The sequence below is a fragment of the Lissotriton helveticus genome, chromosome 6 (genome assembly GCF_964261635.1).
Source record: "Lissotriton helveticus chromosome 6, aLisHel1.1, whole genome shotgun sequence".
NCBI lineage: Eukaryota > Metazoa > Chordata > Amphibia > Caudata > Salamandridae > Lissotriton > Lissotriton helveticus.
In genome coordinates this window covers 39,318,548-39,341,277 of record NC_136067.1, presented here as the reverse complement: position 1 = coordinate 39,341,277, position 22,730 = coordinate 39,318,548, and the positions used below count along the sequence as shown (strand labels likewise).

Here is a 22,730-nt window from a genome sequence, read left to right as displayed (position 1 = left end):
TAACCCTGGGAACTGAGGTGGGTTCTGACTTAGTTAGAATTCCTACTCAGGCAGTTCTTGTTTGTACTGGGGACATGGATATGACCCCTACTGTAAGTCTTAGTACTCTGGGCAAATACAGACAAACGCCTTTGATAAATGGAAAGATGGCTCAGGCCTACAGGGACACATGTGCCAGTGTTACTATGGTGACACCAACATTTGTGGACCCTGACCAGATCATGCTAGGTTCAGACTACCTAGTGACCAATGCTAGCAATGTCACTACCAATCACAGTATGGCAGTTGTTAATTTCTCCTGGGGAGGGGTAACTGGCCTCAAAAGGGTTGTAGTTAGTTCAGACCTCCCAGTAGATTGTCTTTTGGGCAATGATTTGGAATCTTCACTGTGGTCAGATGTGGAGTACAGGACTCATGTAGAAATGCTAGGTCTCTCCTCACATGTCCTTGCTGTGACTAGGTCACATGCCAAGAAATGCCCAGCTGAACTAGTGCTGGATCCTGGAGGAATGGACCAGACACTACCCAAGAGAAAGAGCAGTAGGGGCAAGGCTGAACCTTCCCCCCTACCTCAGGTTGAGGATCAGTCCTCTCAGGAGGCTGACCCCAAGACCCCAGAAGGAACTGTCCTAGAAGAGCTTGAGCCTGAACAGGTTGAGTTTCTTGGGACAGGAAGGCCTTCCAGGGCAGACTTGAGGCAGGCACAGTTAGACTGTTCCTCTCTTGAACCCCTCAGACAGCAGGCTGCTGCTGAGGCTGCAGGGAATGCTACAGGTGCCCATAAGGTATATTGGGATGATGGACTCCTATACTCTGAGGCAAGAGACCCCAAGCCTGGTGCTACCAGGAGGCTGGTCATCCCCTTGTCTCTTAGAGGTTTCCTTCTCACCTTAGCCCATGAGATTCCCCTTGCAGGTCACTTAGGCCAGAACAAGACTTGGGATAGGCTTGCCCCACACTTTCACTGGCCCCATATGTCTGAGGACACCAAAGAGTTTTGTTGCTCATGTGTCACCTGCCAAGCCAGTGGCAAATCAGGTGGCACAACAAAGGCCCCCCTTATACCACTACCTGTGGTGGGGGTTCCCTTTGAAAGAGTGGGGATTGACATTGTTGGACCAATGGACCCCCCAACAGCATCTGGTCACAGATTTATACTGGTGGTAGTGGATCATGCCACCAGGTATCCAGAAGCTATTCCCCTTAGGACCACTACAGCTCCTGTTGTGGCCAGGGCCCTGCTTGGAGTTTTCTCCAGAGTGGGGTTTCCTAAGGAGGTTGTCTCTGACAGAGGTGCAAACTTCATGTCAGGATACTTGACTGCTATGTGGAAGGAGTGTGGTGTAAATTACAAATTTACCACACCCTATCACCCACAGTGCAATGGGCTTGTTGAAAGATTCAACAAGACCCTCAAAGGGATGATAAAAGGGTTACCTGAAAAGCTTAGGCGAAGATGGGACATCCTTTTACCATGCCTTCTGTTTGCTTACAGAGAGGTCCCACAGAAGGGGGTTGGTAACAGCCCGTTTGAGCTTTTGTTTGGACATCCTGTAAGAGGACCCCTATGTCTTGTGAAGGAAGGATGGGAGTTACCTCTCAAAAAGCCTAAACTTGACATAGTGGACTATGTACTTGGTCTCCGCTTCAGGATGGCAGAGTACATGGAGAAGGTATCCAATCCAATCCAATCCAAAAATTCTTTATTTCGGCCATATAGACCATAAAAGATACAATAAAAACATTCCAAATTACAAAACATTCCCTTGTTCAAAACACATACATAAAAATTACATCCCTTGGGGGGTCTATACATGAGAGGAAGAACATTACAGTTCATGTCAATGTCAGTCTTTTAGCAATTTAATCCTTATCTGCCACATGGCCATTATGAATTTGGCAACTACAAAAACTATGTGGGGCAGGGTGCTGGTTTTCAATATTCTAAATGAATGCAGATGGCTCCTTATGCCCAGGTTCCTACATAGTGGCACAAGCCAGTGTTTCCTAGGCCTATTATAGGCTGGGCAGAAGAACATAACATGAATTTCCTCCCCATCATGATTTCTGCACCCTGGACAGATTTTGTCAACTGTCTTTGTCCATTTACAAGTAAAAGTTTTAATAGGTAGGGTGCCCAACCTCCATTGAATGAATAGTTTTCGTGCTAAAATAGGGAAAATAATATCCATAAAACCCTCAAATTGATAAGAATTTTTGGAATCCAAAAATCGCTCTGTTAAAATGCCGTTTTTGGGTGCTGATACCAAAGTGGATAGACTTTTTTCCTTGTATATTTCCACCAAACTTTTGCGGGAAACCCTTTGGCAGCCTTGTTCGGGAGCATCCCATAGCTCCTGGAGTCTCAAACGATACAGTTCTTTCTTGATGAAGACCAACCAGGGAATTCTGTCGCACTTGTTCAGGTTTAATACATGAATGAGATCTTGCCTATAGTGGGCAAGCTCACTTGTAGACCAAAGCCTGTGCCAGAATCTTAAAGGCTTTTGTTCTAGGTCCTCAGCAATAGAAGGGAGACCCAGATCAAATCTCAAGGGGCGTCATGACAAGGCCGTGGACCTAAGGTAGGGATGGCTGGGGAGGGACCAGGCGAGATATAAATGCCACATTTCATAGCCGCGCCCATTGAACGAGCGTTCAGGGGGCCAGGATGTTGAAGGGATAACAGATCCGCACGAGAGTAAGTGGCTAAAAGAGCATGGGGTATAGTCGCTGGGCGCGATCGGCCGCGGACGGGCGCAGACGGGCTTAACTTTGGCGCAACTTCGGCGTGAAGTCGTCGCGCCCGCTGCGCTCGTCCGCTGCGCATCCGCCAAGGTCCCATAGAAATACCCCAAGAGGAGGAAGCAGCTAGCACGCTAACCTGCCGGAGACAGGAAGTGGCAGACAGTACTCCAAGATACGCGGTAACAGGACAATGTCCGTTATATGTGATGTCGGGACACTTTTCGTTTTATTTATAAATGTCGTGCAACTGCAGATTCTTTGAGACGATACGCGGGACGACGGAATTACAAGTTGATACGAGGCGGCATCTCTTTAAAAACCTGATTAGGAACCGCCGGCTGATACGGATACATGCCATGATTATTTTATGTGGCACGACATTTATAAATAAAACGAAAAGTGGAAACGGAAAGGAAACAAAAGAAAGTACCAGGGGCCTGATGTAATGTGCCCACGTGCACAGGAGGGACAGCCACACCCAGGGCTTGCAAACTGGAGTGCAACCTGCAATGCAACCTGCGTACCAATAGGTCACATCGCAAACTGAACATTTACAGGGGTCACAAAATGACCTGCTTGATGCATATTAATTAGGAAGGTTGCAGTTTGCAACTCTCTGTGATTGGCTGCAAATTCAGGGAATGAAGGCCCGCAGCGACAGCAGAGCTCTGTCCCTGCGCTTGTCTAAATGACGTCATGAATCAGGGGTCCAGGGGGACATATTTTTAGAACTAGTGCACAGACGTAAATGGTGAACATTTAGGATCTTACCCCCAGATTCATCAAAGTCATGTTTTGCGAGTCCTTAATAGCGAATTTTAAGGATTCGCTATTAAAGACTCGCAAAACGGAATGCATGTAGAAATCACAATATTATTTGTGATTTCTGATTTCTTATTTGCGATTCGCTAATTGCTAATCGCAAATAAGGAATGGCTTTCCCATTCATTCCTATGGGCCAATGAATGGGGAGTCATTCCTTATTTGCGATTAGCAATTAGCGAATGGCAAATAAGGATGCAATTTCAAGGGTGCCAGGGTGTCCAAAGGACACCCTGTTGCACCCCTGATATGGTAATGTGCACTGGTGTTGCGCACACACATGTCCCAAGGACATGTGTGTGTGTAACATACAACTTAGAAAAATGCACTAAAGTGCATATTTCTAAGTTTTTGCTATTTACCACGTATTCGACTTCGAATTCGCAATTTTGAAATGTTTCATGCATTGCATTTAAGGAATCGCAATTTATGGTTCCTTAAATGCAATCGCAATTTGAGAATTCGCAATTATTTACGAATTCTTAAATTGCGGGTTAATGAACCTTTGATGAATCTCAAATGCCATTTTTGTGGGCGCAAACGGCCGAATTTTGCGATTCGCACCGTTTGCGCTCGCAAAAATGCTTGATGCATCTACCTGAAAGAATGTAAATGTTGTTTAGGGGAATAAGCTGGAAATCTAGATCTACATTCTGTGCCCCTGCCCTAAAGGCTCATCTTCACCCAAGCAGCGGTTGCACGTGGGAGGCGCGGGTACCACAGGTACAGAGGTGTTTGTTGAAAGTGGGGGGAGGCAGGGTATTCGGTATTGCCCTTTAACACGAATGTCACAGCTGAGTGTGCTGTTATAATGCCAAGAGTGCACTGTGGTGTCTCCATACACAGGCTAATGGAGTGAAAACCCCACTCAGTTCAATGGGGCGTGTAAAAAGCAACCGCAGCAGGAAACACAGAAGTGGCGTGAGAGGTCGGAGATAAAAGACCCTCTCAATGTCACACGGCTGCGAGTCACGGGTCCTTCCACTCCGTCACCCATCTCACGAGGAACAGTCTGCTTTATTTGTCTTATACTTGGGTGCAAGAGGCAGTGGAAATAACACCACCCCAAACAGACCGGCACAAATAAAGAGTGCCACCCCGGATGGGCACATTAATAATGAAAGTCTGTCATTAATATTTTGACTCAGTTCCTGTTTTTTGTAATTTAGTGCCAATCCAACTCAGGGTACCTAATGATCTTGGCAAACAAAGCATATTTCAAACAACCACTTGTTCTATGCACTGCTCATAAGAAAGAAGCATTGGTAAAGCCAATAGGTCTCGCTTTTGATACGTGCTGGTGTTGCCAATAGTTTTTAGAGTTGCTGGCTAATGAGAAAACCAGAAAAAAAATGCTATGACGTAGTCCAGTGTCATTTTATTGGTGCATGCAACATGCATGATGAAGAGGGGGGCGGGGGAGAGAGAGACATCTAGATATCACATTGTCTCTTGTGGAGTGCTTCATCAAAAAAGAAAAAAAAAGGAGGGTTTGAAAAAGTAGCAAGGAAGGACACAAGTCATTAGGTCATGCTCCAGGGGAGGGACAAACACAAGAAGAGGAAGGAAAGGCCACAGAACCAGTCTTTAAAGCAGGATTGACTGTGTTTGTAGGCTGCTTTGTTAAAAGCATGCCATGTAATGCAATGAACAGTATGATGTCTTATTTCGACGGCACAGCAATTAAAATGTGCAAACAGATCAAATATGAAGTTTATTCAGATGTGAATCTGCCCAGCGAGCTCGCGCCCCAGGGTTCACAGCAGCATCCCACCCTAGACTTCCTTCTCAATGTTCACATAAGGATTTAGATCGATAGGGTCAACAGGTCAATACCTAGCTATAGATGTTTCTTAATCCTTGATATGACTTTACTGGATACATAGATGCAGGTGAGAACAAGATATTTAAGAGTAAACAAACACAAACATTGGCCACCACTTTCCATGAAAACTACAATCAAGTAATGTTGTTAAAAAAAGTGCCAAGTTGAGTAAAAGGGTGGTGGGGTAGGTGGTGGCGACGGTGGTGGTGAGGGCGGTGGCAGTCAGGATGGTGAGGGTGGTGGGAAGGCTGGTGAGGGTGGGGGTGGTGAAGGTGGTGGTAAGGGTGGTGGTAGGATGGCGTTGTTACCGTGGTGAGGTTGTGGTGGTAGGGTGGTGGTGGTTAGAATGGTGGTTTTGAGGGTGGTGGTGAGGGTAGTGGTGGTGAAGGTGGTGGTGGTGAGGAGGGTGATTGTGGTGGGAAGGCTGGTAAGTTTTGAGGTGGTGAGGGTGGTGGTAGGATGGTGTTGTTACCGTGGTAAGGTTGTGGTGGTAGGGTGGTGGTGGTTAGAATGGTGGTTTTTAGGGTGTGGTGAGGGTAGTGGTGGTGAAGGTGGTGGTGATGATGAGGGTGATTGTGGTGGGAAGGCTGGGGAGGTTGGGGGTGGTGAGGGTGGTGGTAGGATGGTGTTGTTACCGTGGTGAGGTTGTGGTGGTAGGGTGGTGGTGGTTAGAATGGTGGTTTTGAGGGTGGTGGTGAGGGTAGTGGTGGTGAAGGTGGTGGTGGTGAGAAGGGTGATTGTGGTGGGAAGGGTGGTGAGGTTGGGGGTGGTGAGGGTGATGGTAGGATGGTGTTGTTACCGTGGTGAGGTTGTGGTGGTAGGGTGGTGGTGGTTAGAATGGTGGTTTTGAGGGTGGTGATGAGGGTAGTGGTGGTGAAGGTGGTGGTGGTGAGAAGGGTGATTGTGGTGGGAAGGGTGGTGAGGTTGGGTGTTGGTGAGGGTGGTGGTAGGATGGTGGTGTTACCGTGGTGAGGTTGTGGTGGTAGGGTGGTGGTGGTTAGAATGGTGGTTTTGAGAGTGGTGGTGAGGGTAGTGGTGGTGGTGATGAGGGTGGTAGTGACGAGGGTGATGAGGATGGAAATTAGGGAGGTGGTGGTTAGATGGTTGTTTGATTCCACTGCGGTCCATTCCAGTTTCTAATCCCCCACACCCTTTCTCTTTCTAAAACCTTTCCCAAACACTTCTAAAAGAGTGGGAGGGCGTACACCACATAAAACAGCTCAGCTGACTAGCTACTAGGTGGCTGGTGTGCCGTACCCAAAACAGGGATCCCTGCCTAACTACCAGTCACTTAACTGTATGAAACTCTGCCCCAGACCTAAACTGATCAATTACTGGCCAGGCCCTTTTCATCTGCTCCACTCAATCGAAAACCAAGGGTACAAGGCTCCCTTGTCGTCTGCCCCCCCTCCCAAGCCCCCATTGGACTTCAAAGGCAAATCAAGAAATTTACCATCTCCCCAAAACATACAAATATCCGAACCGCCAGCACAGCTTAAATATAAATAAAGAAGAGACTGCAGAGAGTGCCAGAGACATATTGGATGAAGGTGCGGTCTAACGAGAAACAACCTTTACAACACGTACATTACACCGTGATACCTTCACAAAGCGGTGGCTACAACGACCGCATTGTTACAACACTGTGCCATTACAACGCAAGTCGTTACAACAACTTGCTCTAGATGGCGCTCTAGACTAAGGAATAGTATGATTTACTATTCCAAACACCTTCCCTACTGTTGCACACACTGGAGTTGGAATAGTAAATAATACTATTCCTAAGTCCAGCGCGCTATCTAGAGCTAGTCGTTGTAAGGACTTGCATTGTAATGGTACTGCGTTGTAACAAGGCGGTTGTTGTAACAACTGCGTTGTAAAGGCACACAATGTAATGACTCGGGTAGTAAAGAGTCATATTTGGTCTGACTGGCCCTCACCTAATAAAGTGTTCACTTGTACCAGAACAGGCAACACCCGTAAAATCCAGCGCTTAATATCTAAAAGAATAAGTACCAGGGCTCAAGGTCCTCGTCAGCAGAATACCAATGCTGTATAGTCTTGATTCCACCTCACGCTTCTTCATCCACCACCAGACCCTCCCTGACCCTTCATCTCACTCTTTCAGGATCTTTTACTTCACTGTTTTCTGTCTTTTTCTCCCCCCTTCTTTACTCCTTTTGTGTTTCTCTCTCTCTTGCTCGGGTCAAAGTCAGTTAAGGAAAAATAAGTGCTGGTGGGCTCCACCTGCAATCGACAGCTCAATTTAAGCACTGGATGTATCACAAGAATAGAATATATCAGCAACGTGAACTGAAGGCAGCGATGACCTATCCGCAGCTATGGACCTACCTGCCTCAAACAAGCTAAAACCAAATGTAAAGTGGATAGAGATACTACCTTAGAACTAACTAGATACTGGGTAAAGAGACAGCCTTAGACCTCAACCAACACTGGCTAGAGACTCACCCTTAGACCTCACCAGACACCGACTAAAGAGGCTGCCTAAGACCTCACCAGACATAATGTGAAGATGAAAATATCATAAACTAATGTTGAATGTGTATGTCTGATTCATAAAGCTTTTTCTATGGATAGTCATGTCTTACTTCAAACCTAGTTTTTAATGACACCTGAATTTCCAGGAGTAAAGTCATTCATAGAAACAAGAATTGACACGTTGACACAGCCGATGGGTGTCGCATTTGGGAACTTTTGGCTTTGCCTATGCCTTTTAACCATACTATGCCGCACTGGCAAGATGCGATGCAGCATGGTGAAACAAAAGAGCGAGGTGGCATCCGTGCCCTTCGTAGGCACGCACATGCTTTATTACCCATGTGCATCTACAAAATGACACAGGCACCATTGGGTTATATTTCCTGATCCAAGATAGATGCACCCTTTTTTATTAACGTTATATATTAACCCCTTGCGTGCTGCCGTCGGCCAAAGGCCGACGCGGCTCCGCCCATTTTGCGGACGTGCTGCACTGCCGCAAAATCGCGGCCGTGGCAAAGGGGTTAACAGAGTTGAACAAGTTTCTAAGTTGAGAGCAAAGGACATCCCCTAACTTGGGACCCATACTCTCCGTTCTACTATATGCAAATGATGCGGTCCTAGTGGCCAGAACAGGGTGAGGCCCCAAGGGTTAACTGACGATTTTAAAGATTTTATGCATGATTTAGATTTAAGGGTTAAAGAAAGCAACACGTTTACTATGATATGTGGGGCTAAACTGACTTAAAGACCGTCACATTTTATTAACAATACTAAGGTTTCTGAGGTTGCCTCTTTTTCATATTTAGGTATCCTAATTGACGACAAATTTAAGTGGAAATCTATGTTATGAAGTAGGCTAGTTCGATTTGAAAAATCAATCATTAGTTTGCTTTCATTTTCGGTTGCGCGTAGGTGCTATGCGAGGAGTTTGAAACTTACTTACTATGCTCCGAACCTGCCACTATTGGGGACGCCCAGGGACGATGGGGTGCTCACAGAGACGCTGCTGAATAGCTGGGTGCAGGCCGGGTTGGACACTGTTGGGGACCTGTTTGCCGAGGGGGCATTGGTCCTGTTGGAGATGTTGGTTGCTGACACAGACCTCACGGCAGGCCAGTTTCTAACGCACGCAACACTCATGCGCACACTGGTACAGACATGGGGCGACCTTTCTGATGAACCACCCACCCATTTGCTGATACAATACTTGCATGTGATGGGGAACGGGTCCCAGGTGGTGCATTGGCTGGCGCAGGCCCTCCACATACACACACAATTTTCTTCCCAGCGTTTGTGGGACAGGTGGGCGGACGACAGGGGTCGGGAATGGACTGACAAGGAGTGGGCGGTGGTGTTGGCTGGCGCCACTAATATTCCACGCAATTCCTGCTTTAAAATTATCTAATTCTACATCATACACCGCGCTTACTTATCCCCGGACAAGATCAATCGCTATTTCAGACTTACCACGTCTGCATGCTCGAAATGTGGGCTAGTAGATGCAGGCTTATTACACATGCTCTGGTCCTGCCCTTCACTACATGCTTACTGGCGAGCGGTGTCGACCTCCTTAGCCACGGGAGTCGGTGGGGAACTGCAAAACACAGGGGAAACATGCATACTAGGTCTCTATAAACGGACAAAGTTGACAAGCGTCCCCACCAGATGTTGTGACCTTGGCTTAATAACGGCAAAAAGGCTCATCACTAAACGTTAGAAAAACAGTGAACCCCCCCCATGCGGCACATTGGCGCAGCTCCTTTGATAATTGGGCGAGAGCAGAAAGCATAGCCTTGCACAGGGAGGAGACGGCGGGACTCCGAGCATATCCCATAGCTCAGACCTGGGATGACACCCTAGCTGCTTTTCACCAGGTATGCCTCCAGCGTGGAATCACTTAGGCACCCCCCCCCCCCCTCCTGACTTAACTCTCGGCCATGACGTCAGCGCCGGATGTAGTTCAGCACTGTAGTCTACCATCCGGACCCCAGTATGGGTGGCGGCTCTGTCGGTGCTAACTAGACGTGCCCACACAACCCAACCAGACAAATATGGCTCCCGCCGCACTAGAGCGGAGGCAGTTGTTGCTTCTTTGCGCCCCCCCCCGCTGGCTCCCCGCTGCCTCGCCCCCCCTCCCCTAAATCCCCCTTGGATCGCGCCGCCTGTGTGCCCCCCCCCCTGTTTACCGGGACAGTCACATCACACATCGGATATCCCACATCAGCGATAGCACAGCATAAACAACCAGCCTCTCCTTTGTTTCTTTGCTTTTGATTTTCCACTTTCATGACGTTATTGTTTATCATGTTCTTGTTAACAGTTCTGAAAAACGTGTATAATGTTCTGAATATTGAATAGCATGCACACTCTTTTGGGCCTGTCCCAATGACTGTATGAATGGGACCAGTTGTATTGATGCTATGGCCTAGTGGATAACTGCGTTTTCCCCTGGAACACGACAGAGTGAGCCTTTGCAGCAGAACCACCGGCTATTGATGTACATGACTAGATAAATCGCGATGCCATGTATGCTCTGCACTTTTCTTGTTTCATATGCGCTTTAAGCCTACCGGCACCTTTGATGCAGTGGCATAGATTTCCCTTACATGATGTTCTTTATATTACCTTTATGTGGCCACACCATTCCATGGCTAATGGTTTTCTTTTTTTTTAGGTACATGTGCCTTAGGCCACACACCTGATCAGTAAATGATGTACAGCAAGTAATAACATCACAGCAAACTGTTGTTGCCAACATATACCTTTGTATGATCGCAATTTTTTTTTAGATGTATCTACTTTGTAATTCCTTGATATGTTATGCAACCCTAATAAGAAATGCAATAAAAATATTCAAACAAAAAAATTAGTTTGCATTGATTTTGCAAATAAATGAGCTCTAAGCCAGAAAAAGTTACTAGCAGCATATTTCATTGAAAGTGTGGAAATTGATACTTATGACAGGATTCTGGGATATAATAGATGCTTGCAGGATTCAACAAGTAGAAAATAGTTTTTGGGAAAAATGTTTTGCCTGTCCCTCGAAGCTGTGCCAACGCTGGTTGCCATGCTGAACTGGGTACCTCGTATAATGAGGACAGAATTCAATGATCTCCCCTTTTACTATGGCATTCTATCTGGGTGAGGGAAGAAACCACCCTTAATAAACTTGTTATAAGACTGTTTCTGACTGCACGCTGCCCTTGATATACCACGTTTTGCTTACATGAAGTCAGTTTGTGAGGGGATAGCGCACCCGGATCAAGATTCCTGCCTCTTTTTCGAAAAGGTTCAATTAAAACAACTCTTTCTCGATAAGGCATCAAAGAAAATGTCTGTGGATTATCACAAATCATTGGTGAACACATACAACATGGCTAGCCTGGCTGATGAGGGGTGTTACCCAGAAACCGGTCCCAAGATGCTTGTTTCCGGTCCAGGGAAGACCTGGCATGGCAGTTCGGGCTGGACTGATCCCATGAGGCACAGGGTCAAGACTGATTTGCATATAGCTGGGTCTGAACTGAGGTGGCGAAGTGGGCTAAAGAACGATGATGGATTCAACCCAGATCTGTGACAGTGGGTGAGTGTATAAAAAGTTTCAGTGCTCCGTCCAGCATCTCCTTGTGTTTGCTTTATTCGCCCTAGGTTGGCAGGGTATGCCCAGAGGTGGGTCCCTTGCTCACTTTGCCACTGGATTCAAGCTAACCTGGCTGATGAAGGGTGTTACCCAGAAACCAGTCCTAGGATGCTTGTTTCCGGTCCCTTGCTCACTTTGCCACTGGATTCAAGCTAACCTGGCTGATGAAGGGTGTTACCCAGAAACCAGTCCTAGGATGCTTGTTTCCGGTCCAGGGAAGGCATGGCTTGGCAGTTCGGGCTGGACTGTTCCCATGAGGTACAGGGTCAAGACTGATCTGCATATGGTAGTGTCTGAACTGGGGTGGTGAAGTGAGCTAAAGAATGATGATGGATTCAACCCAGATCTGTGACTGGGGGTGAGTTTCTGAAACGTTTCAGTGCTCCGTCCATCCTCTCCTTGTGTTTGCTTTATCCACAAGGGCCTTCAATATTACTTCTCTACTATCCATAATAGACACCAGCGTTTTGTTCTTACCAGATTTCATTTTAATCTTTTACCCCTTTTGGTGGGATTTCTAGCTAATAAATGTACTTTATCGGATTTGAGCCCCTGTCCATTCGATGGCAAGTCGGTTCAGTCAACCTTAAATATCATGTTCTTTTGTTATTTTTATCAGACACCTAGAAAGAAGTTTTTACTACCACTTTTTAAAGATTTTAACTTTAGTCAGCGTAGACCTGCTCTGTTGTTTTTACAACAGCTGTATTGCCCTTTGATATGCTATTCTATGGCCTTTTTTATTTGGCAGGTAGTAGAATTAAGGAAATATGCATTGTATCCTATGTATTACGTACAGCTGTAACATTTTTGCTTGTATGGGTTGTTATTGTGCTTAATTGCAATCTATATTTTATCTATTTTTTAAAAGTAGCTAATAAAGATATTTGACTGATATGTCTATGCTTTAACATGGCCAAAGTTAGTTAAAATCGATTTTACAATTAAGTTGGATATTTTAGGTTTTCAAAAAAAGAATGCCATGGAAATATTTGAATGCAGTTGTTTGGCTTCTAATTTGACACGTGTGCACAAAGTTATGGCTATAAAAGCAGCAACCTACACTATGATTAATATAGAACATTTAGAAAAGTTCCATTGTACTGTACCTGATCCCCCATCAGCTGTCTGCCTCAACCACTGGTTTATTACGCTTATCATCTCAACGTTTCATTTCACATCACTTCTTAGACATTTTTCAGTGGGCTGATATGAGGAAATAGGTGCACATTTTTTACAAGTTGATGGAAATAATGCATGAATCAATCTCAGCTACTGGTGAACATGCAGTGCTTGGTCACTGCTCCACTCTAGACCGAGAACACTCATATACAAACCGGGCTTGATTCTGCTCCACTAGGAACAGTCCGGCCCAAACGTCGATGTTGGGTCCCTTCTAGATTTTCAGTGACAATAGACTATATGGTGACCCAGGGTAATTATCAGTGGTTGAGATTAATTCAAGCAAACGACCCACTGCTCTTTTTTCTTTACCGAGTCCAGAGCAGTGTCATAAACACCACCCCCAGTGAGATGGGAGGTTCGAATGTGATGCTCGGCTGACCGATGAGCACTAATGCCACAACACCACCACCATATAAATGCAATCTCAGATCATCTAGAGCGGTCACCACTAGGGACTCTATGCCAATACCATGATGAAAATCAGCCGACATAATCAACTATTGGATTTAACCTCTTGGATGCTATGGGAATTCCCCTGCTGTGCTGGGATTTCGTGATCCTCATTGGTTTATGACGAGCTGGGCTCGTCATGAGCGTGCGAGGAGGCTACTGCATGACGAGCCCAGCTCGTCATGAGCGTGGAAGGGGTTAATGAAATCTGGAGATTAGCTAAAATCATAGTGGTCCTCATTAAAAACATAGGGCTAGATTCTGATCCCTGTGTCGGCATCTAATTACTGAGCTGTGCGATACTCTAGCACACTCGCTGTTTTCGCCCTACCAAATTTTTCAAGGAAAAGGTCTGGAAAAAAGTTAAACGATGAAGAATGTGGTGTGTAAAAAAACAGATTCTACATATTATTCCTCAATTACATTTGAAAAACTTGCAATAGTAGGAATATACCAGGTAAGAACCTCAACCCAGTATATGGTATTTACATTAATATATATATATATTTATATATATTCTTTATTTATATATATTCGGGAGAGGAGTTGGCCTAACGGCTAGGGCGGTCGACCTCGAATCTCGGAAACTAGGTCCAAGTCTCGGCAATGACGCTGGACATCCTGTTAATCTGGGCAAATCACTTAATCTCCCCGTGCCGAACAAAAACAATTTTTTTTAAATGAATGTGTCCTCATGTAAGGCAACTGGTGCTATGTAAAGAGCTCTGATACCTGATTCGGGTCAATTTCGCGCTATATAATACTCCGTAAATAAATAAATAAAATATATATCCGGGTTACCACTGCTTCCATCAGAGGTTTCGAATTTGTAATAGAACTCAAGGGGAATTAATTATTTCTTTTTTTAACGTTTTGTTCCCACCACTGAAATGAGAAAATAAAGAACCTTTTCAGGTCAAACATAAAAATAACTAACTTCAAATGAGATTATTAGAATCAAATTTTCACGGAAAGAAATGTACACCAGCATACTTCTCAGTGGGTAAATGGGGATGTGTTCTGAACCCCAAGTGTATGTTTGGCATTCAATGTGAATTCATTTGAAGTCAGAAATGTAGTTAAAGTGTAGGTGCAAGACAACGATAGTAAATCACCAACCTTTCAAATAGCTATTTTATGTGAATTGAGTCCTTTGTGTTCTGAAAGCATCCCAATATTTGCACGGAATAAGGGTTATTTCAAGTTTCTAGACACAGACAAATTACATTTTGCTTAACTCTTCTGAATTTACCCAGGCCCAAAGAATGATGGTGTCTGGAATGGGTAAAGGTCTAAGGGCCATATGTATCAAGATACCCATTTGCGATTCTCAAATAGTGATTTTTAAGAAATCGCTATTTGAGAATCGCAAATGGGTATGTATGTACAAATGCGATTTCTTAAAATTCCTTATTTGAGATTAGCAAATTGTGAATCGCAATTAAGGAATACTTTCCCATTCATTTCTATGGGCCAGGAGGCCCATAAGAATGAATGGGAAATTATTCTCAATTTGAGATTCGCAATTTGCTAATCGCAAATTGAGAATAATTTCAAGGGTGCAGGGGTGTCCAAAGGACACCCTGTTGCACCCCTGAAATATGCATGGGTGCACATGTGGCGCACATACATGCCCCAAGGGCATGTATGGCGTCACATGGCACTTTGAAAAATGCAAAAATGTGCATTTTTCAAGGAATTCGCAATTTACCACCAACTAGAAGTTGGTGGTAATTTGCGATTCCTTAAGGACATTTAGCAATTTTTTTATGCTTCATACATTGCATTTAAGGAATCGCAAAATGTGCGATTCCTTAAATGCAATTACAAAATAAGGGGTCGCAAATTTTGCGATTCCTTATTTTGCACCACATTTTGCTTAATACATACCATTTAGCAAATTCGCATTCGAAAGGCGAAATTCTGCTAATTTCGGCCTTTGCGAATACGAATTTGCTTGATACATATGGCCCGAAGAGACATGTGATTCACACAAAATCGCCCCCACAACAAAATAAAGCAAATGACTTAGAGAGGCAGAGTGATTTAGGTATTAGTCTCATTAGGATGTACTGACTATAGAAATGTAAGAGCAGATATTTTGCATGTGTGTCTTTCAGTTACATTTTATGACATTGAGGGGAAGGAAAATATGGCTGATAAAGACAACTGACAGTTCAATAAATTTAGAATCTTGGCTAACCTTCCAAATTAATAGCTTTCCATGTTTCTATACTTTCTTTTCAAGCTGTAAAGAACTGCCATGGACAAAATGGGTGAAATATACTTTGAATAAATGCTTATAAAGTAACAAGACATAGTAAGTTTAAAAATGTAAAAAGTTTATTTGCATCATGTACAAAAAAATTTTTCACAAACTTTTATGAATAAATAAACATGTTATACGCTTTTAACTATCTAAAACGTTTCTGAAATCATAATATTTATTTACACACTGGTTTTGGGATTCACATCTGTTATGTTCAATGTGGTAGACTGCTGCATAATGCATTGTTTCCGCGGTACCTGAGAAAGCGGTATTCCACATGTGATATGCCCAACATATCTTCAAGGGATGAATGCCAGTCTTGATCCTCAAAGCAGAATTTCTCTGAGAAGAAGGCAAGTCTCTGGTGTCTCATCTATTTTCTCCAGGGTCCCTGCTCTCTATCCACGTCAAGTGTTTGGCATTGACGAGAAGACTTGAGACCAACATTTATGTCTGATTGTGTCCTTGCCGTGTCTCTCGCAGATCAATGCTTTCGCCGAAGCCTTTTATTCAACAGCAATGCATACTGTACCTATCTGCATCCTTTTCATCAGAATGTAATGTCCAGTGATTACATTAGTCTACAGCTAGAATACACCATGGCATTCTATCTGAGACTTCCAATGAGCCTTAAGCAATACAAATTGAATATCCAGAAAATGGAGCTGGTGTAAAGCTTTCCTTACAACGTATTTACAAACAATGACTACAAAACAATACATCCTCAGACTTATTTGAATTAAAAAAGGACCTTGATTTGCAGAAAAAGGAAAATGTCAATACATTTCTTTAAATCTCATTTCATGGAGGAATTTCAATGAAAAAGGTGTGGAACACCTTTTTCCAGGACGGCATTCATTTTTTGTAGTTATTCTTTGAACAAAACTGTAATGTTCTCTAGAAGGCAGATCCTATTCTGTCTTTCTTATTATTCTAGAGCCCGCTGAGGAGCAGTCCGTGGAACAAGAAGCAGGCTGTTGAAATATCTGGGATTTCTTCATTCACTCTTGTCTTTGTAAGACCACGTGTTGCTGTTCAGGTCACTAACTGCCCAATCCTGAAAGAAGATTACAACACCATTATCAATCTTCTAATCCAGAATCAATATTAATATAGGTTAAACTGCTGAACACAGTAGCACATTTGCCTAAACATGGTTGTTGAGAAATATAAAACAAGATGCAGTGTTGTTGATGTGAATCGTTCTTCGTTGGACCACTTACAATGGTTTCGCCCGTTAACATTCCAGTTTAGAAACAATCCTAAGGAGATGTTACACGTAATGTAATTAGGCAGTGGACTTGTACGATCGACACTGAGATAGTAATAAGAAAATGTGAAACATTATTTATGCATACGTATTGCGGTGCTTACTCTGGCTCTTTGTGGCCTTTTCACTTTTTATTATTGCAGTTATTCATTAGGAGCTACAAACTAAACTGGTGCTTGGCACGAAGAACTACATACACAATTGAGGGGTGCAACAGGGTATCAAAGTTACACCCTGCCACCCTTCAATGTTTCCCCCTTTTACCGAATTGGCTTTCATTCCTGAATGCCAATTACCGAATCGGTATTTACCGATTCGGTAATTACCGAAACTTACCGATTCGGTAATTTTTTCTGTAAAATTACCTACATCCCATTTGCTTGTTCTTAAATACCGAATCGGTATGATTTGGTATTTAAGAATCGGTAATCTGGGATTACCTACATCGGGCCCTTAGTAAATTAATGGTTAAACAGGGTGTTTTTAAGGCTTTCCCTAAAAGTCAAAAATGAAATCTTTTCCTGGACTTTTAGATAGAATGTATTCCAGAGGTTTGGACTGATAACAGCCAATCTATGGCCACCCATTCAGTTAAGACTGTTTTTTGGAATATGTAGTGGACAAAGATGGCCCAATCAAAGAGCACACATTTGAAGCAATATTTCCCTTCAGACAGACCGGATGTGCCCTAAATATTAGAAAAGCCTAGGCATCCTACTTCAGAAGTGATCTGCTTGTTAGCTGGTAAGTCAGTGTAAGGCTCTTAGCTCTACTGAAATATATGTCACGCTGTCTTAGACTGAGTTCAAGAAATCCTTCCACATTTTACACATGACGCAATTAGGCAATTTGTGTCTTCAGAAGTCCAAATACTACAACATTGGTGTAGACCAGTTTTGCGTAGATTAGTGCGCCTGATCACCGATGGCCATTTTCGTGATGTTTCCCATCTATATACGGCTGTCTAATAGATTTTTATACCACTGCATTTAAATGTCTATATATTCACAGAAAAACAATGTTAACTTTGGCCAACCTGTTTTCTGTTTCTAGCACAGGCTTCAAAATCAAATCAATAAAAAGATTTCTTTATAAAAATTATTACGTGGCATGTGATTTGTATCTCCTTTAGTTAGTATGTTCGCCGTTGTCTTCATTTCTGTTCACTAACCTTTTCTCGCTTCAATCAATCTAACTGGATTAATAGAGGGCTGCTAATCACCCGCGAGAGTACTCGGGTTGATCCTCCGTAGGTCCTGCTGGGGTGAAGGCGTTACCTTGGCCTTTGCCTTGGGACTTCAGATGGCGCATCTTCAGTGAACAGGAAGCGCATGGTCCTCCGGTCTTCCCTCAGAAGGTAATTGGGATTTGGTTGTGGTTGAAGACATCCAAAATGGCCACTAAGGCTAGATGATTCCACAAGATCCCAGTCACCTCTGATCACGTAAGAACATCCATGCTGAGCCCCCAGCCACCCAATAGCGTTACCATCGCTGCCCTCAAGCCCTGTATGGAAGTCCACTAAGACTACAAAGCAGTCTGCCATCCCCACACCTTCAGACCATCAATGCACTTTTACCAGCCACTGCATGCGGTGACCATGACAGAGTGTTGCCGCTTCCTGCACTCATCCGAAGAGTAGGACCTTCGACCCAATTGCACCAATATGCGTAGCTCAACATGTGACCAATCTGCTGCACACGGCCAATCTTTGGAGCCTATGTGAGATTTTCTGGGTCTTTCTCTGCGATTCATCCTTGGGCATCCAGAAGGACTGCCAGATGTCTCCTGCTTGTTCCTTACAGTCTGGGGCCTCCAGAGCGCCCTGAATGTCATGCTTTTGGCCCCGCACTTATAGGCGTGAAGAACCTCATCTCCTCATCTCCTCGATATTCCTTGGCGGTCATGACTACCTCCCCCAAACACCACTTTTCATTTTTAAGGTACACAAGCCACTATCTAAAGAAGCTCCACCCATCACTCATATATAAACAAGGTCTAATCTGAAGCCAGTGAATGCCAAAGCAGAACCTGAGGTAATCTTTGCAATGCTCCAAGTAGCAAACAGTTTTAGCAACTGAAGACTAAGAATAACAGTAAAACAGTGACCTTGGACAGCAGAATAGCAGTGAGAGGCAGGTGGACTGAGGATCCAGAGGCAGGCGGACTGAGGATCCAGAGGCAGGCCTGATGGACCCAGACTGGGCAGGGCCAGTAAATATTCTAAAAAACAACCCAACACCCATGACAGTGTCATGCCAGGATCTTCACGATACCTGCCAAGTGGTTACAAGCCTGTCCTGGAAGTAACATACAAGCTTGATGGGATTACCAGACTGTATTTACATTTACATTTACATTTACATTTATATGGATGTGCCCTAGGGATAATTTTGAACAAAATTCATAGAATTACCTTCACTGTTCTTTCAGAAAAGAATCCTAGGACAATGGATGATAAAAAAGGGTCTGATGAGTGCTATAGAGAGAGTTCATAAATTGAATGAAAGTGGAAAATACATAACAGGAGGAAAATCTGATAGAGGAGTAGGGGTTATAAGTAACTGTGGCCGAGGGGCGTACTGGTGATGAAGCATAATGTGAACCCTGTGTGTGTGTGTGTGTGTGCTTTCATTAGTTGGGAGTGGCTGGAGTTATGGATGTGTGTGGTGTGAGGGCAGGAGTGTGTGTGGGGTTAAGGTGGAAGTGGTATGTGAGCAGGGGAGAAAGGGGAGGTGAAGCAGGATACTGGCGAATACTTAATGGATGGTGTGAGGGGTAAGGGTGTAGACGCATGAGTCTAGACATGTGACATAATGGAATCAGTTTTTCTGAGGCTTTGGGATATGTCTGGAGTGGCTGGCCTGAGCACGCATGTGTGTGTTAGTGCGGGATGTACGTCTTTTGTGTGCTTTTGGGCTGGTATGTGGGACAGGTATGCTTGGGACAAGTAAAGTCATGTGTGGTGGTAGTATTTGTGCGTCTTGTATGTGGGTGGCATATAGATGTGGAAGAGGTGCGCCACATCCATGAGTAAGCATTGGGCTGCCCAGTCGCAACCCTGAGGCTCAAAGTGATAACGGGGTGTGTACTTCTGATGGTTCCATAGTAGGGTAAAGCCTCAGGGCACCAGTGGTAAAATGCTCTCAATCTTAAAATGCAACCCCATGCCAGCCCTGGCATGGACACAAACGTCACCACAACAACATTCACCACCAGCAGAGACGTAAAAGCTACCTCAAGGAAAAGGGATTAATGTATATAAATCTGTAACAGCAGAAGTAACGGGCTAATGGTTACTTAAAATCAGTGCTTAATTAGAGCCGGGGGTTCCTGGTGCTCAGCTCTGGCACTTAGTCGTCAACTATGCAATGGCACTAATCAGTCTGCCACATGGTGGAGCTGTCAGTCGAATTTAGAGATAAGCAAAACAGCTGTTTATTTATACGATACGCAATAAGAAATGACCAACACCTACCACCCAGGCCGCTTTTATAGCTTTGGCGGCCTGGACTTGTCACACTTTTAATGGTGTCATGGTTAGTAGATGTGTGGTACTGTCATTGGCAGCGCTGGTAGGGTCAACGGGCGGTGCGAGCATTTTTTTTTTACAAATTAAGCACTGCTTAAAATGGTGCATAAATCTAGAAAATTCACAGAGAATTATGCAACGGCCTACACCTTGTCACTAAGGTGCATAATGTGTAAAAAAGAGTTTTGTTTCTTACCAATAACTAGCACTGGCAGAGACCTAAAAAATCATGCCCCAGATGCCTGTGCCACCTGCACAGTAGATGTGCGTAAGACACGTGACCGCAGCTCAGCGATCGAGATGCCACTTCACATTGTAAAAATCTGAATTAATATTGAATTCCCCCCACTGCTGGATCACTTCACCCACTATAACAAGGAGACACCCAATGGCAGCCCCATCACAGAGTACTAGGTCAAAACGTAGCCCAGCAGGTTTGTGGCAGATGCCATTCAGTTGTGTTCAACAGTAAGCAAGTTATTAATGCTGTCCCGTGCCATGCACACAAGCCCTTAAACCAGGCACTGTCCATCACACACCCGTCCACCATGCTGCTGGACTGCGTCCATCACACACGGTGTTGTGTTTGTGATGCCAGCCCTCCACACTTCTGGGCTGGGTTCATTACACACCATGTTGTGTTTGTGATGCCAGCCTTCCATGATGCTGGACTAGGTCCAACACACACTGTGTTGTGTTTGTGAGGCCTGCTTTCCATGCTGCTAGTCTGGGTTCATCACACACCATGTTGTGTTTGTAATGGCTGTCTTCCATGCTGCTGGACTGGATCCATCACACACCATGTTGTGTTTGTGATGCCAGCCTTCCATGCTGCTGGACTGGATCCATCACACACCATGTTGTGTTTGTGATGCCAGCCTTCCATGCTGCTGGACTGGAACCATTACACACCATGTTGTGTTTGTGATGCCATCCTTCCATGCGCTGGACTGGGTCCATCACACACCATGTTGTGTTTGTGATGCCAACCCTCCATGCTGCTGGATTGGGTTCATCACACCGTGTTGTGTTTGTGATGGCTGTCTTCCATGCTGCTGGACTGGATCCACCACATACTGTGTTGTGTTTGTGATGCCTGCCCTCCATGCTGATGGACTGGATCCATCACACACCGTGTTGTGTTTGTGATTCCAGTCTTCCATGCTGCTGGACTGGGTTGATCACACACCGTGTTGTATTTGTGATGCCAGCTCTGCATACTGCTGGGCTGGGTCCATCACATACCGTGTTGTGTTTGTGATAATAATAATAATAATAATAGGAAAGCTTATAAAGCGCCTGGTTACGCACACCGGCGTGTCCCCGCGCTGTAGTGAGTGAAAAGCTACATGCCTCCAGCTAGGCTACAAGCGCCCTAAATTTTTGAAAGAACAGATATGTCTTGAGCTTTCCTCTAAACCTGACTTCCGACGGTTCCAGACGGAGCACAAGCGGGAGTTTGTTCCAGCTCCTTGCTGCCAGGAGCCGAACGGATCTACCACCCATGCGGGCCTTTTTGATTTTGGGGATCACTAGCAGGCCAGTTCCCGTAGATCTCAGAGACCTGCCAGGCCTATAAGGTGTGATAAGGCTCTGCAAGGGCATTGGTCCAATGCCTCTAATAATTCAATGACACGTACATAGAGCCTTAAACACGATTCTCTTCCTGACAGGAAGCCAGTGAAGAGCTTCCAAGGCAGTCTTCGAGGCAGCTCTTCTAGGAAACCTCAGGACCAGCCGGGCTGCAGCATTTTGCAGCACCTGCAACCGGTCTAGGCTCCTGACCGTGGCACCTAAATACAGTAGGTTGCCGTAGTCTAATCGTGAGGTAACAAGGGCGTGCACTAGCGTCCGTCTAGCATCAGTAGGAAGGAGGTCCATGTTTTTACGGAGACCTTTCAGGACACCAAAACACGCCCCACCACACGACTGATCTGCGGTGCGAATGTGAGGTCCGAATCTATCCATACGCCCAAGTTCTTAGCCTGTTGACATGGCATGGGGGCTGGTCCTAAGCAGGATGGCCACCATGCCGAGGACCACACAGACGGCCCCCCCCCATCACGAGCACCTCTGTCTTGCTACCATTCAACTTCAGGCAGTTGTTAGCCATCCAGGAGGCAAGCTCCTGCATGCAGGCTCTGAAGTTGGGTGCCGCAAGATCAGGTGACCGCGACAGCGAGATGACCAGCTGTGTGTCATCGGCGTATGACACAATTCGCATTCCATATCCCTCAACTATACTTGCCACTGGGGAGACGTAAAGGTTAAACAAGGTGGGACTCAGGGCCAAGCCCTGGGGCACACCCTGATCCAGATTGATAACTCTAGAATAGTGATCACCCTGTCTAACCTGAAACCCACGATTAGTCAGGAAGGATTGAATCCACTTTAGCGCCGCGCCTGAGACACCGCCCTTATTCAGACACTGCAGCAAGGTGAAATGTGCTACAGTGTCAAAGGCGGCGCTCAGGTCCAGAAGGATGA

The 22,730-nt window shown here is 45.0% G+C and overlaps 1 protein-coding gene and 1 long non-coding RNA gene across 2 annotated transcripts in view; one reads left to right on the top strand and one right to left on the bottom strand.

Moving 5' to 3' along the window:
* LOC144762170 (uncharacterized) overlaps positions 1-22,730 on the top strand; it is a 46,243-nt gene that overhangs the window by 5,528 nt on the left and 17,985 nt on the right. The gene's annotated exons all lie outside the window — the stretch shown is intronic.
* Positions 15,586-22,730, bottom strand: part of KIF6 (kinesin family member 6) — a 1,617,941-nt gene continuing 1,610,796 nt past the window's right edge. Inside the window, exon 22 of the mRNA XM_078647330.1 lies at positions 15,586-16,498. Within this exon, the coding sequence (XP_078503456.1) occupies positions 16,485-16,498 (14 nt within the window). The 3' untranslated portion in view covers positions 15,586-16,484. The remainder of the gene's footprint in view (positions 16,499-22,730) is intronic.